General features: G+C 44.2%; 1 protein-coding gene across 1 annotated transcript in view; it reads left to right on the plus strand.

Annotated features, from left to right (window-relative positions):
• Window positions 1-14,183, plus strand: part of gmds (GDP-mannose 4,6-dehydratase) — a 210,225-nt gene that overhangs the window by 156,362 nt on the left and 39,680 nt on the right. Inside the window, exons 8-9 of the mRNA XM_080720120.1 lie at window positions 8,302-8,420; window positions 9,740-9,836. Of these exons, the coding sequence (XP_080576246.1) occupies window positions 8,302-8,420; window positions 9,740-9,836 (216 nt within the window). The remainder of the gene's footprint in view (window positions 1-8,301; window positions 8,421-9,739; window positions 9,837-14,183) is intronic.

A 14,183-nucleotide genomic window follows, 5' to 3' on the forward strand; every position in this document is an offset into this window, starting at 1 on the left:
GGGGCGCCCGCTGGCCTAGTGGTCAAGGCGCATACCACATACTAGGCTATGATGCCTGCTGCTGGCGTCGCCGGTTCGATTCCCGATCCGGACGACCTTTGCCACATGTCATTCCCCATCTCTCTCCCCATTTCCTGTCAGTCTACTGTGTCCTATCAAATAAAGGCATAAAAAGCCCAAAAACATATCTTAAAAAAAAGAAAGTAAACTCGCTTACAGGACATCATGGTTTGTTGGTGTCTCCCCTTAACTCTGACAGTTTACAAATGGAACCAAATGGACCCATCAGTGTAATTTTGCCTTGCCAATATAGTCTGCGATGTAGGAAAATATTATTTTATACGCTGTGAATGAATTGGAAAATGTTTAAATCTTTTGTTAACAGACATCACAATTGGTTTTCATCAAAGAGAAGACATGTGTGTTGAAGTGGCGCATGCATAAAGTACCTTCCTATTATGGTGGAGACTGGGGTTCAATGCCAACGGTGTCGAACTGGGAGGGAGTGCACGTTCCTCAACATACAGTATGTAGAGCAAAGCGGGGGCTCGCAACTCACTTTTGAGTTTTGAATGCGCCAAGACCTACGTCGTAGGCATATACAGCACAGTATAGGCCTGCGACGTTTCCATCCTTCTGTCTTTTTGAGCAGTGCTCCTGGATGGAGCTAAGCTCCAACATCTGACTTTTTCCGGGCTCTGAAACGTGGCCCACATCTCGCCTACATCTTGGCACAAAGCACTCAAAGTTTGTTGTCTGTGCTCTGAAGCATGGCCTACATCTGGCTTACACCTTGGCACAAAGCGCTCAAAGTTTGTTGTATGCCCAGGGTCACGCCATGGGCATAATATTTTGGTATTTTTGCCATTCCTAAGATTGTATTGTAATTTTATCGTAAGTAATCAATAGAAATAAAAAGTCATTTTGGGGGTGAACTACTCCTTTAATGAAATTAACACATAAATAGCAACGCTCACTTCACACAAGGTGTGATTTTCAAGTATCAACTAGAAACAGGAAGTGACATCTTTATATACATATCCACATGTTACACACTCTTTAGAGGATCTCAGGAGCTGGGAAACGGAAGGTTAACCAGTTTGATCCCGGGCTCGCCGTGAGTTAGTGTCGAAGTGTCCTTCAGCAAGACACTGAACTCCAAATGGCCTTGCATGGTTTCTTCTGCCGTCGGTGTGTGAGTGTGTTTGTGAAAGGGTGAATGTAATGCACAATCGCTTTGCTTAAGGTGCTATATAAATGCACCATTTACAATTCAAGTGAAAAGAAAAAGATGGCAACTAAATGTGTATTGGGGGAGGCGTGGTTATCTACACCTTCCGCAGACCAACAGTAGGGGTTAGTTATTAAACTAAACTGCAGGAGAAAATAAAAACGATCAAAAGCAGTTGGTGAACAAAAATAATTATTAAATAGAAGAGATATTCCGCACAAGACAGAACTTGGCCAAAATATCCGAGGTATTAAAAGTCACAACTCCCTTGAGATTAGGACAATTCTGCGCACGGGCGGGGGCTTCCTCACATATCACAAGTGACATATTTGACAGTTTCGATACATTTTCTCCGGGAGTATTTGATTGCAGCATGTAGGAGGTCTGGTTCTCTGAGGCTGAGTGGGGGACGGGTCAGCGAATGGCCATGAGAACAGGAAAGGTACACTCTGAGTGTGAAGGACTCAACCTCTGAGCTGTTTATCAGATAGCAAATGAACCAGAGAAACCCAGAGAGAGAAGGAGGGAGGGAGGGAGGGAGGGAGGGAGGGAGGGGGACATTGGAGAGAGAGGGGGAAAGAAAGATGGTGGAGGGAGGTGATTTGGGGAAAGAAGGAAGGTGGTAGAGAACTGGGGAGAGATTGGAAAGAAACAAGTAGGGACAGAGGCAAAAAAAAAAGAGGAGAAATATGGAAACATGTGTACACCTAGACCTAGGCCCGCTTGGTGGTTATCGATGAGTAGATGTCGGAATACACACAACAAACACACAAGTCTTCTCACATGTAGGGCTGTCACAATTTATTTCATAATCGTTTCCATGTTGAAAAATTTTCCGATATTTGTTTTTTAAGTAAAGAATAGTGGAAATAGCAGATAACAAGCTCAAAACGCGTCGCATATATCAATGTTCTTTTTTAAGTATAAAGTTGTCAAATATGTCAGTAATTTCTTTGTATATTTAGGTTATGTGTCATATCTACCATGTGTAACTTCAAAGCCTAAAAGCCAAACAGAAATGTAATTGTCAACGACAAAAACACAATTAAATAGTTAATCACAATTATTTGAGTGACAATTAATCGTCATGTAAAATGTCATAATCGTGACAGCCCAACTCACATGGTTCCGTTCAGCCTCACTTGTCTCCACGTCACGACGGGCAGAAAAGCACACACGGTGTTATTTATTACATTACTTGGTTGAAAAATCAGCGGAGGCCATATCACTCAGCTCCTGTGATAAACATTTTCTCTGGCTGCGAGGGCAGCGGAGCGGCCCTCGTTTTCCCCACAACACCCATCATCACCGACGTCCAGTTCGCTACATAATCCACATTCATCAGAGGGGTGTAAGAGAACCAGGCAGCTTCATTACCAGTCCAAATAATCGGCCGGTCAGACGATCAAAACAGTATTACGGTGTAGATGTCACGCGTGTTTGGTATTTCACTCTTTCCGGTGATAATTAGTTCCTGGACCCATGAGCCAGCCGAGCTGACTGGGCCAGTGTACGGTACGTGAATTCATTTTTGATTTCAGTCATCAGCCTGGCTCTTGTGCAAGCAAGCTGTTAATTTGTCTTGAAGCTTACACAGTAACATGTTTCCATTTCCCCAGTGCTCAAATGCTGAATTACTTGAGTTATCCATGAAAAGTATTTCATCTCATTCTTCGTCATTTCTACTCCATATAGTCTCCGTTTGACTAATGGCTTGTCCTGTGTTTGCTTTCTCTTACACATTGTGTTGACAGAGAGAGAGCGACATTTTGCTTTGTGAGTTTAGTTCAGTTAATTTTGCCATCAACCACACAAGCATAAAATTGAGAGACAAATGAAACACCACCTCGGGTTGCACGGGACTTTGTTTTGAAACATGACTATGTGACGATTGGTGTGTTCCGCTGTCAGTCAAACGCGGGGGTCCGTCACCATTGGCTGATGGCACAGTGTGAGAATCTGGTTTGTCCATTAGGGGTCAAAGGGTGAGAGGTCAGGTGACGGGCTCAGGGGAGAGATTGACACAGTAGACCACTCAGGTGACCCCAAACCATTCCCACGTAGAGCAGCATCCACTCCCAAGGGACGAGCATTCCATCACTACGTGTGTGTGTGTGTGTGTGTGTGTGTGTGTGTGTGTGTGTGTGTGTGTGTGTGTGTGTGTGTGTGTGTGTGTGTGTGTGTGTGTGTGTGTGCGCGCACACACGCATGTAGGTGTATTCATTTTGTATGTGATTGCATAATCAGTATTTGTAAACCTATTTGAAGCCAATATAATAGAATTGTCAGTAGGCGATATATATAATTATAATAATATTTTGTGATAAGCTCTTTGTTTACTTACAGAGATTGGAGAAATTTATATTCTTTATAGGTGTGTATTTGTGTGTGCACACGCGGGCATGTTTGTCTGCCCGTGTGTGTTTGTGTGTGTGTGAGAGAGAGTCACTCAGCGCTGAGTACTACAGCAGAGGGAGCACAGATAAAATGTGCACAGCGAGACGGCCAACTTCGGCGCTGTCCAACCTTACCGCATAAAACCTGCTGATGTGGCTGGACACACACACACACACACACGCACACACGCACACACGCACGCACGCACCGATACACAAAACCCACACACAGTCTTGTCTCGCACACATCCAAGTATAGCACATAAAACGTGCTGATGTGCTGCTGGGGAAGCGAAGGCGAGCAGCAGCAGGAGTCTTTAAGTCACCTCAGTAGGAGACAGAGAGCAGAGCACAGTGCAGCCAAGCTGCAGACCTCACCACCATCCTCCTGTGTCCTGTCTGGATTATAGCTCCACTCTGAGTCTACATGACTGTGTGTGTGTGTGTGTGTGTGTGTGTGTGTGTGTGTGTGTGTGTGTGTGTGTGTGTGTGTGTGTGTGTGTGTGTGTGTGTGTGTGTGTGTGTGTGTGTGTGTGTGTGTGTGTGTGTGTGTGTGTGTGTGTGTGTGTGTGTGTGTGTGTGTGTGTGTGCGCGCGTGTGTGTGACCTGTGAGAGCACTCATGTTGATATGTCTGCGTACTTCCATCGTGAAAATATGTTTGTACACATTGCAAAATTCTGAGTGTTAATTTAACCACTTAAACGCTATATGTAGTACTTCTTTGACCAGAAGCCTATACTAGGCTTTCTCTTTTTTTCTTCTTCTAAATACTAAAATATCTATAATATATTATACTAGCCCTTACCCGTTCAAAGATATGAGCTCCGAAAAGATGTGCAGTGTGTGGGTTATGGGATGTGCACTGTGCACACAGTATATGAGGGATGGAAAGTAACTTTAACTGGTGCTTGCATGATAATACGGTATGTAGGAGCATCAATGTAAGAAATACCCGTTTCGTTTAATGGCTATAGAGATACTGTGTACCGATCTGCATGATTTTTGGACAACATCTGTAACAGGGCCAGACAACCGACCCCCCCCCCCCCCACACACACACACACACACACACACACACACACACACACACACACACACACACACAGAGCTGGTTAAACATGTTGCCTCATGCTAGATGCAGAATAGATATGCCTCAAGCTAGATGCAGAATAGATATAGATACACCATAAAAATGCTAATATACAGCATATGATTTGTGAAAGTGACAAACGGGCTTCACAGTTATGTCAGGTGTGTTCATATGCTAATGGTGATGCGATTTCAGATCAATTGCTCCAGCCACTGAGGAGAAACGCTGTGACAGACACTCACTCAGACAGACAGACAGACATTCCGAAAATGTTATGTTTGATATAACTAAACACAAATATCTGCTGAGCTTGGAGATCTGCAATCTTTGCCAAATGTTTTCCTCCTGGGCTGGCTGGGTTGTTGTTTTTAGGTGTCGGTTTTGTTCTGCTCTCTTCGGACATGCGCAATCAATTTCCATTGCCTTCTTCTCATAATGATGATATCCATGTTGTCTTGTTTATACAGGCTGAGTAGATGTTGGTTGGATATGGTTTTGGGCTAGAATATTTTTGACAGTTTGCTGAGATAACTTTCTGTCATTCTTCAACACTGAGCCGTATAGCAGGGTAGACATGCTGTTGTTTGCTGTTGTATTTGTTAATGTTAAAATGTGTTCAATCATTTTTCCCTCTCAGAGTTAAAAAGAACCTTCTTTTTTTCAGTGGTTATTCTCAGGGAACACTATTCACTGGTCTCTGAAAGTATACAAATGGCTACAGGTCCATTTGACTCCATTTGTACATTCTGTGTTACAGACCCGTAAGGGTCCATTTGGTTTCCCAACCATCAATCATTTAGACCACATGTTGAGAACCAGTGGTCTTGAACATGTGTGTTCAAGACAACATAAGAGTGTGTGTGTGTGTGTGTGTGTGTGTGTGTGTGTGTGTGTGTGTGTGTGTGTGTGTGTGTGTGTGTGTGTGTGTGTGCGTGCGCGTGTGCGTGTACAGTGGTGCTTGAAAGTTTGAGAAAATGTGAGCCCTTTACCTACATACCTTATGCGCCATGCTGTAAAAAGGCTGCATTGTGCATGTTAAGTGATAGCTTTAACTACGTACTGTACCTCTTAACACCAGCCAGAGGACAGGAGCCAATAGAGTTATCATAGGCCAACAGGTGCCTTGTATAATCTGGCCTCATTGGGGAAATGAGGGTCCCATCTACACTTGGCCCCTCCTTTTATTCCTCTACACCAAATCTCTTCATCAAGCCGATCTACAAGCTCACAATCCATCACAATGCGTCATTACAGCTACATCCCACTGGCTGTGTCCGTGTGCACATATGCATAACTATTGCCTAATACAGTGGTTCTCTACCTTTTCAGGCTGTGACCCCCAAAATAATCATATTTTAACTGGGGACCCCTCAAAATAATACTTTTTTTTAACTGGGGCTCATAATGCCTTGAGGCGTTGTGAGCATGTAGATCTGCTATTTTTACATTTTCTGCCTCTAATATTTGACAATTTGGTCAATGTTAAAAAGTCCTTAAATTGTCAATTTACGAATGTGCAGATACCCTCTATATACACTTAAACTTTATGTTGGTTTGTTTACTGTTGAGAGAGAAAACAATGTTGCACGTTAGGTTAATCATCTGGGGATCCCCCAAAATAATTTGGGGACCCCCCTCCCCTGGGGGGACCCACAGGTTGAGAAACACTCGCCTAATATACTAATGTGTTTGCCCATGCTGATATGCACAAATACACATTTGCGCATCTCACTCTCTAGGTGCACACATGTCGGAGTATGTATGTGTGTGTGTGTGTATGTGCCCCTCTCTCAGTGACCGTGTCCTCGCGCATGTGTGAACGTGTGCGCGTGCCTCTCCTGACCCCTCTGGTGGCCCTTCTAATCAGGCTGGACGTGCCGAGGGGTCACCAGCGCCGACCTTCTGGCTCCGGTTCACCATAAATATTATGGGACCATGCATAGACGCTCTGCCTGGCTGTTTAATATAGTGTCTCTCTCTGTTCAGGGCCCAGGACTATCAGCTTTCACTGGGGTATACAGACTTGGAATAATAATACAGCCTGGACCTCACAGTTGCAAATAGACATCTCAAGGTCTGATTTGCGCTCACAATGTGTCGCATTGTAGAGCTTGTAGGTCAGCTAAAAAAGGTGTACGCCACTAAGTATAACCCATTAAGACTTGAGGCCGATTCTATGAATATAGCAGATTTTGTTGCTATTTTTGAATAGCCAAAGCTAAAAATCTAAAATGACATGGATGCTTTTTTCCGATTATAATTGGATAAATCATGCGTAAGAGCAAGTAGAGATGATGTGTTTGTCTCCACAGCGCTTTTTCAGCTGCTCTCAACTATTGCCTTTTATTCTGCATGTGTCTGCATTTAGTGCTGGTGCTGTGGTGTGCATTTAGTACTGGTACTCAGGGGCGTCACACCAAATTCTGGGCCCTGGGTACAAGGATTCACTGCGGGCCCCCCATGAATGTTAACCATTGAAAAATAGCAGATATACAAGCTCACAGCGCGGCACCGAGTGCCGCGCTGCGAACTTGTAGATCTGCTATTTTTGAAAAATCGTGAAAATGTGTGCCAAGAAACCTATGTTTCCATGACAGTGATGAACGTTTTAATGTGAAGGACCCCCAAGATGATATGTATTTGGCCACAGCTAGACCCCCATGTCAAAATATTTAGTTCCAGGGACCCCTCCCCAGCAGCAACATTTGAGTTACAAATGTTCGCTTAAAAAATACATATTCAAAGATTTGCGCACATTTTTACGACTTTTCAAAAATAGCAGATCTACAAGCTCGCAGCGCGGCACTCGGTGCCGCGCTGTGAGCTTGTATATCTGCTATTTTTCAATAGCTAAAGTTACTATAGGGCCCCTCCACCTTGGGCCCTGGTAACTCAGTCCCACTTTCCTACCCCTTGTGACGCCCCTGCTGGTACTGTGTAGTGTGTTTTGTTTTTCTGTGTGCCAGCAACGCACAAGGCCTATGGGAGTGCTCTGTCCTCCTTTCCCACGGTATGCCTCCCATGAGGCCGTGCGGTGACGTCAGGACAGAGGTACGGGCGGACGCCCCGCTCAGAGGTCGCAGGTTCACTTCCTGTCTGTCAGGATCCAGTTGGGCCTCGGTCCAAATCAGAGCGCCGTTATGATCCCTCAGTGATCTAAACCAGACAAACATTTTCATGTCAAGCACCCCCAATTATATGTATTGGCCGCGGAACCCCGTTCTGAAAATATTCCGTGCCAGAGACACCCCCGCCTCCTCCATAAGAGAATATTTGTGTTCAAAATTATTCAAAAGTGTTAAAACTATTTTAAAAATAGACTTATTGTACAAGCTCCCTCTGAGATTGTAGATCTGCTGTTTTTGACTAGATGAAGCATGAACAAGGGTTAAAGTGTTACCATTTTTCTTTTGATGCTATATTAACACATTTTGATGGGGATCCCCTGAAAGGGTTAGGGTTAGGGTAAGGACCCCTGGGGGTCCCCTTACCCCACTTTGAGAAGCACTGATCTAAACATCTATGTGTCTGTCTGTCTGTCTGTCTGTCTGTCTGTCTGTCTGTCTGTCTGTCTGTCCCTCAGGCCATGTGGATTATGCTGCAGCAGGAGACTCCAGATGACTTCGTCATAGCAACGGGGGACGTGCACAGCGTGCGGGAGTTCGTAGAGGAGGCCTTCAAACATGTGGGCAAGACTATTGTGTGAGTAGAGTACACTTGTGCACTAGTGTGTGAATAGAGTACACATGTACACTAGTGTGTGAGTAGAGTACACATGTACACTAGTGTGTGAGTAGAGTACACATGTACACTAGTGTGTGAATAGAGTACACATGTACACTAGTGTGTGAGTAGAGTACACTTGTACACTAGTGTGTGAGTAGAGTACACATGTACACTATTGTGTGAGTAGAGTACACATGTACACTAGTGTGTGAATAGAGTACACATGTACACTAGTGTGTGAGTAGAGTACACTTGTACACTAGTGTGTGAGTAGAGTACACTACACATGTACACTAGTGTGTGAGTAGAGTACACATGTACACTAGTGTGTGAGTAGAGTACACATGTACCCTTGCACAAACATAACTGAGGACACACATGTCCTCGACAGCAATTTCCCAAACAGTGCGGTAGGTCCCATATGTTTGGGTCGCGGACCAATTTTTATGGGTTGCCGGTAAACATCCCCTTTTTTCTCGTTTCCTAGGTTTATATATATATATATATATATATATATTTCAAAAATTTGAACCAAAAACATTTCATCAATTAAAAACAATTCCAACATTTTCCAATTGAATAAATACAATTCAAAAAATGACATGAATAAAATAAAATAAAAATGTCACTGCTTCTACAGCGCTTCACTCCTGTACTCAAGTTTATGTCTGCACTTAAGTTTCTGTGAGTGTGTCACCTGTATTATGCCCCCCCCCCCCACACACACACACACACACACACACACACACACCACACACACACACACACACACACACACACAAACACACTGATACACATGGTGAATGGTGTCATGACAGCCTGACTGAGGCAAAAGGCCTCCTTACGCCTCATTTGGTGTCACACAGACTCCTAACACCACACCTCCTCCTCCTCCTCTGACACCCCCTCCCCCCTCTCCTCCATTTCCATCTCACCTTCCAGTCACCTCCCTGATGTTTCCTCTCCTGCTCCCCTGTCACACTGATGTGAGATTGGAAGCGCTCACCTGTTTGTGTGTGTGTGTGTGTGTGTGTGTGTGTGTGTGTGTGTGTGTGTGTGTGTGTGTGTGTGTGTGGGGGGGGGGGGAGGTTAGCGTGGTCTCAGAACGGGATGAATTGTGACATGTTTTGTCTGTCCAAGGCCTTAAAGAAACAAACAGCCGAAGGAACAAGAGAAGAAGAAGCTGTGGGAAAATTGTCATTTTCACAGAGATATGTGTCTAATATCTCTCTCTCTCTCTCTCTCTCTCTCTCTCTCTCTCTCTCTCTCTCTCTCTCTCTCCCCCCCCCCCCCAGTTGGGAGGGGAAGGATGAGCAAGAGGTGGGTCGTTGCCAGGAGACCGGGGTGGTGCACGTGAAGGTGGACCCAAAATACTTCCGCCCCACTGAAGTGGTGAGTCGAGCATCTGTGTGTGTGCGTGCGTGCTGCTCATTCTGAAAATACCTCAGTTGTTCTTATTCAAAATGATATGCTTGCACATATTGGTCCAAAAGATAATGGGCTTTTTATTTTGTAATATATTATTATAAGGGTAATTTTTCAGCGTTATATATTGTTAATCATTTTGAACTGAAATCGGTTGCATATGTGGTTTGGACGGGAAAATCCCAGTTGGGCGGTGTCCCAGGTGGGCGAACAGACTGTAATTATTGTCCACGACATTGCAAGCGGCGCGAAGGCCAGCGGACTGCCGGCCGCGCGAGTTACGAAGCCGTGGTGAATGCAATCGTTATATTTATCCCCAGGCCGTAAGGCCTGGGCAAGCGCACGATAAACGCATGAATGGGATGAAGATCGCTTGCTTTACAGTCTGTTCGCCCAACTGGGACACCGCCCAACTGGGACTAGCCCGTTTGGACTACTACTGTATTATGAAGACTGGCTGTCACACTGTTTAAGAATTAGCTCCCTGTCATTGTCATTGTCATTACGTGTTCTTTTGAAGAACAGCCCCATGACCAACATTTGCTAACCTGTACCCTCCCAGTGACTTTGGGATCCTCCCATTACGAGCAGGCAAATGTTCAGGACACCTAGGGTTTATTGTGACAGTCATGGCTAGGCTGACAGCTGTCCTGCTACCTGGGGAGGGGTGGGTGGGTCCTGTGTGTGTGTGTGTGTGTGTGTGTGTGTGTGTGTGTGTGTGTGTGTGTGTGTGTGTGCTGTGTGCGTGTGCGTGTGCGTGTCCTCAGCTGACAGACCACCATGGTGTTTAAGTGATCTTAAACTTGGCCATTCACACATGTTCCCACCTGGAAGCAGAGATAAAGTTTTAAGGCGAGCTCTAACCAGGTGCTATCACAGATGTTCTATCCTCTATGATGAATGATAGTGGGTGTTGGAGTTCACAAACGCCTGCCTTAGTTATAAGAGCACTGCAGTTTAAAGGGGAAGTTCACCCGCAAATGACTTTATTTCTATGGTCTACTCACCCCATGATGTGATGATAATTTTCGTTCGTATAACATTCCCTTACGGTGAATGAATGACTAGCTGTTGTTAATCTTGGCGTCAAGTTTTTTTCTTTGTTTTTAGATTTCTTCATTCACCGTAAAGACAGAATTCAAATGAAAATCCCCCAGTAACACTAACAGTTGGCTACATATCGTCGTTGTCAGGTGGAAACCTCGTATCTCAGAGTTTCAAGTGTGTACGTTCTTTCGCAAAGTAAAGCCATGCTTCATCACACAAGGCCGTCACACAAAGGTAGTGAAAACAGCAGATCTACAAGCACACAACGCCTCGCGGCGCGAGGCGTTGTGTGCTTGTAGATCGGCTGTTTTCACTAGTTTAAATCATTTTTCAAATGATAAATGCAAAACGAACGGTTTTGGACATACAAGGTTTTCATCGGACAACGACGATATACTGTATTGTTGTGTGATGGACATCAAGACACATTCATCAAAAGTGTTCTCAAGAGGTATTTTTTTTTTACTTCCTTGCATTGCTGACCATGAGAAACAGGTGCAAGAGTGTGAAAGCCCCACTCATCGCCTCAGCACTTGAACATATGTCTCCCCATATAATTCATATGGCTTTCACGGCACAACGCATATTTCCTGTTAAGTTGTGCCTGCCATTAATATAAATTAAATGTTTTCTCTGTGTGTATCTGATTGCCGGTCATTGTGTCTGGGACCCTACACTTATCAGCTGTAACAGATCAGTCAATGGCTAAAGAGACGCTTATTGTATGCTTGTTAGCAGCTGGAAACCGGCCATTTAGCCCATGTAAAAGTAATGCATCCTGCAGAAAGGTGCTGAGTGAGCACACATATTAGGTCACGCAACCTCTGGTGGTATTATTTAATGGCGAGGGCCTTTAAATAATAGTTGACGGTCTGAAGGGTGATTCTGGTGGCGTTGTCTGTGCAGTGTGCATGCTCCAAAACACCCCTGTGTACTGTGTTTGTGCCATCTTAACCATTATGGATCATTTAATTTGGCAAAAATAGACAAACTTAACACATCTACAAGCTCACTGGCAGGTGAGCCAGGTAGACGACAGTGGCAAACCACAGAAATCTGCGGAGGACTAATTGGCATAAGGACTACATTGGGAGAAAAATGGGGTGTTAATAATTGGCTTTAACATTTAGGAGGGGAGAAAAAAATGATTGCAATCCTTCTCTTTCTCTGTCAGAGTGTGAGGTATGCATGGTTTCATCTCTATTCTAATCGTGCCTACAGTATCTCTAAATGCTTGGGAGGTCCCTTCGCTGTCATCGCTGTGGCCCAAGGGTGTCAGAGCCGCTCCTTGGTGGAGGGGTGCGTGGGGGGGGGGGGGGGGGGTGTATAGGGTTACTGCTGGCTGTTGTGGCCTGGATTAACTGACAGGTTCTCACAGGGGCGTCACAAGGCGGGGGGGGGGGGGGGGGGGGACTGAGTTACTAGGGCCCAAGGTGGAGGGGCCTGGAATTATTTTATATTTTAGCTATTGAAAAATAGCAGATCTACAAGCTTGTAGATCTGCTATTTTTTTTAAAGTCTTGTGCGCAAAGCTTTGAATATTTGTATTCTTTAACAGACATTTGTAACTCAAATTTTGCTTCTCTGGGGAACTAAATGTTTTGAGATGGGGTCCGTGGCCAAATACATATCCTTTTGGGGGGTCCTGAAGATGTCACATGAAGATGTTTGAGCACCACTTTTCAAAAAAGACTTTTCACGATTTTTCAAAAATAGCAGATCTACGAGCTCGCAGCGCGGCACTCGGTGCCGCGCTGTGAGCTTGTATATCTGCTATTTTTCAATAGTTAAAGCACAAAATGGGTGTGAATCCTTGTACCCAGGGCCCAGAATTCTGTGCGACACCCCTGTGTTCTCAGTTTAAAGGCAGCAGTGGCCCCTGTGCTGTGCAGTGGCTCAGCGGGATTAGAGGGAAGCTGCAGCTGAGTGATGGCGGAGGATTATGGAGGAGACGCCGCTGACTGACGGCTCCCCCCCCCCCCCCCCCCCCCCCCCCCCCCCGCTAACACACCTGGGGGCCTGATAGTCTGTGTTGGAATTATTCATTCAACTCTCTAACCCCACCAACGTTATCATAGTTTTTGATTAGATTGAATTAGTATTTATTAAAATTTTGGACTTTGTTTTCGGTTTCGATTTGATTTTAAAGTGGGTTTGCTGGTTTAGTTTACCTTTCATTTTGTGAAAGGGCTTAGTCATAGTTTCATTTTTATTTGGTTTAGTCAGGTTAAATTAAAAAAAGCTCAGAAGAAAACATACCACTTATTATAACAAAAACAACACTTTTCTGCTTAAATTGGCCCAACAAAAAATAGGAAGATAATATAATAAATAATATGGGCTTAATTATGAAAAATAAAAATACTAAAACTAAGGACATTTTAGTAGTAGTTCGTTTTAACACTTGATTGCAGTTTCAGATAGTTATGTAATTATTTTTCAAAACGTTAATATTTTAACTAAGATACAATACTTTTTTTTATAATTTTGTTAGCTTTTGTTAACTATATTAACCTTGAATCCCACATATTAAACACTCATGCCTAATTTATGCTCCATCATATTATGATGACTTTCACTCATCGAACATGGCAGATCTACAAGCTACAAGGGATCCACAGCTAAATGATGGATAGATATAGAAACCAAAATGGAACTGTGAGAGTTACCCTCCTGGTTACATGGACACTTACAGGTCCATTTGGTTCCTTTTGTACACCATTTATACACTCTTGAGTTAAATTAACACTGGGGATTTTACAGTGTAGATTTGGAGCCCCAGTGATACTGCCTTAGAGCAGTATACCAAAGGTGAGGTAGAGTGTAGACTGTAGACGCATGTGAGCAAAAAGGTCTGGTGAAAACCTTGTCCAAAACCATTCCTTTATGATTATTATTTAAAAAAAGTATTATTTTTAATAGTCGATCTACAAGCTCACATCGTGTCGCATTGAGCTTGAAGATCTGTGCAATTTTAGAAAACTTTTGGAAGTGGGTGAAAGAGAATGAAGAGCATTTAACCTCTGACCCCATGAGACAGGAAGTAAGTGACACTATCTTCACCGCTACTCGACTGGAAGTTCCTGTCATCGTCAAGTGTGTGTGTGTGTGTGTGTGTGTGTGTGTGCGTGTGCGTGTGCGTGTGCGTGTGCGTGTGTGTGTGTGTGTGTGTGTGTGTGTGTGTGTGTGTGTGTGTGTGTGAGAGAGAGAGAGAGAGAGAGAGAGAGAGAGAGAGAGAGGGGGCAAAGAAATGACCAATTTGTCTAA

The sequence above is a fragment of the Nannobrachium achirus genome, assembly GCF_963921795.1.
Source record: "Nannobrachium achirus genome assembly, chromosome: 1".
NCBI lineage: Eukaryota > Metazoa > Chordata > Actinopteri > Myctophiformes > Myctophidae > Nannobrachium > Nannobrachium achirus.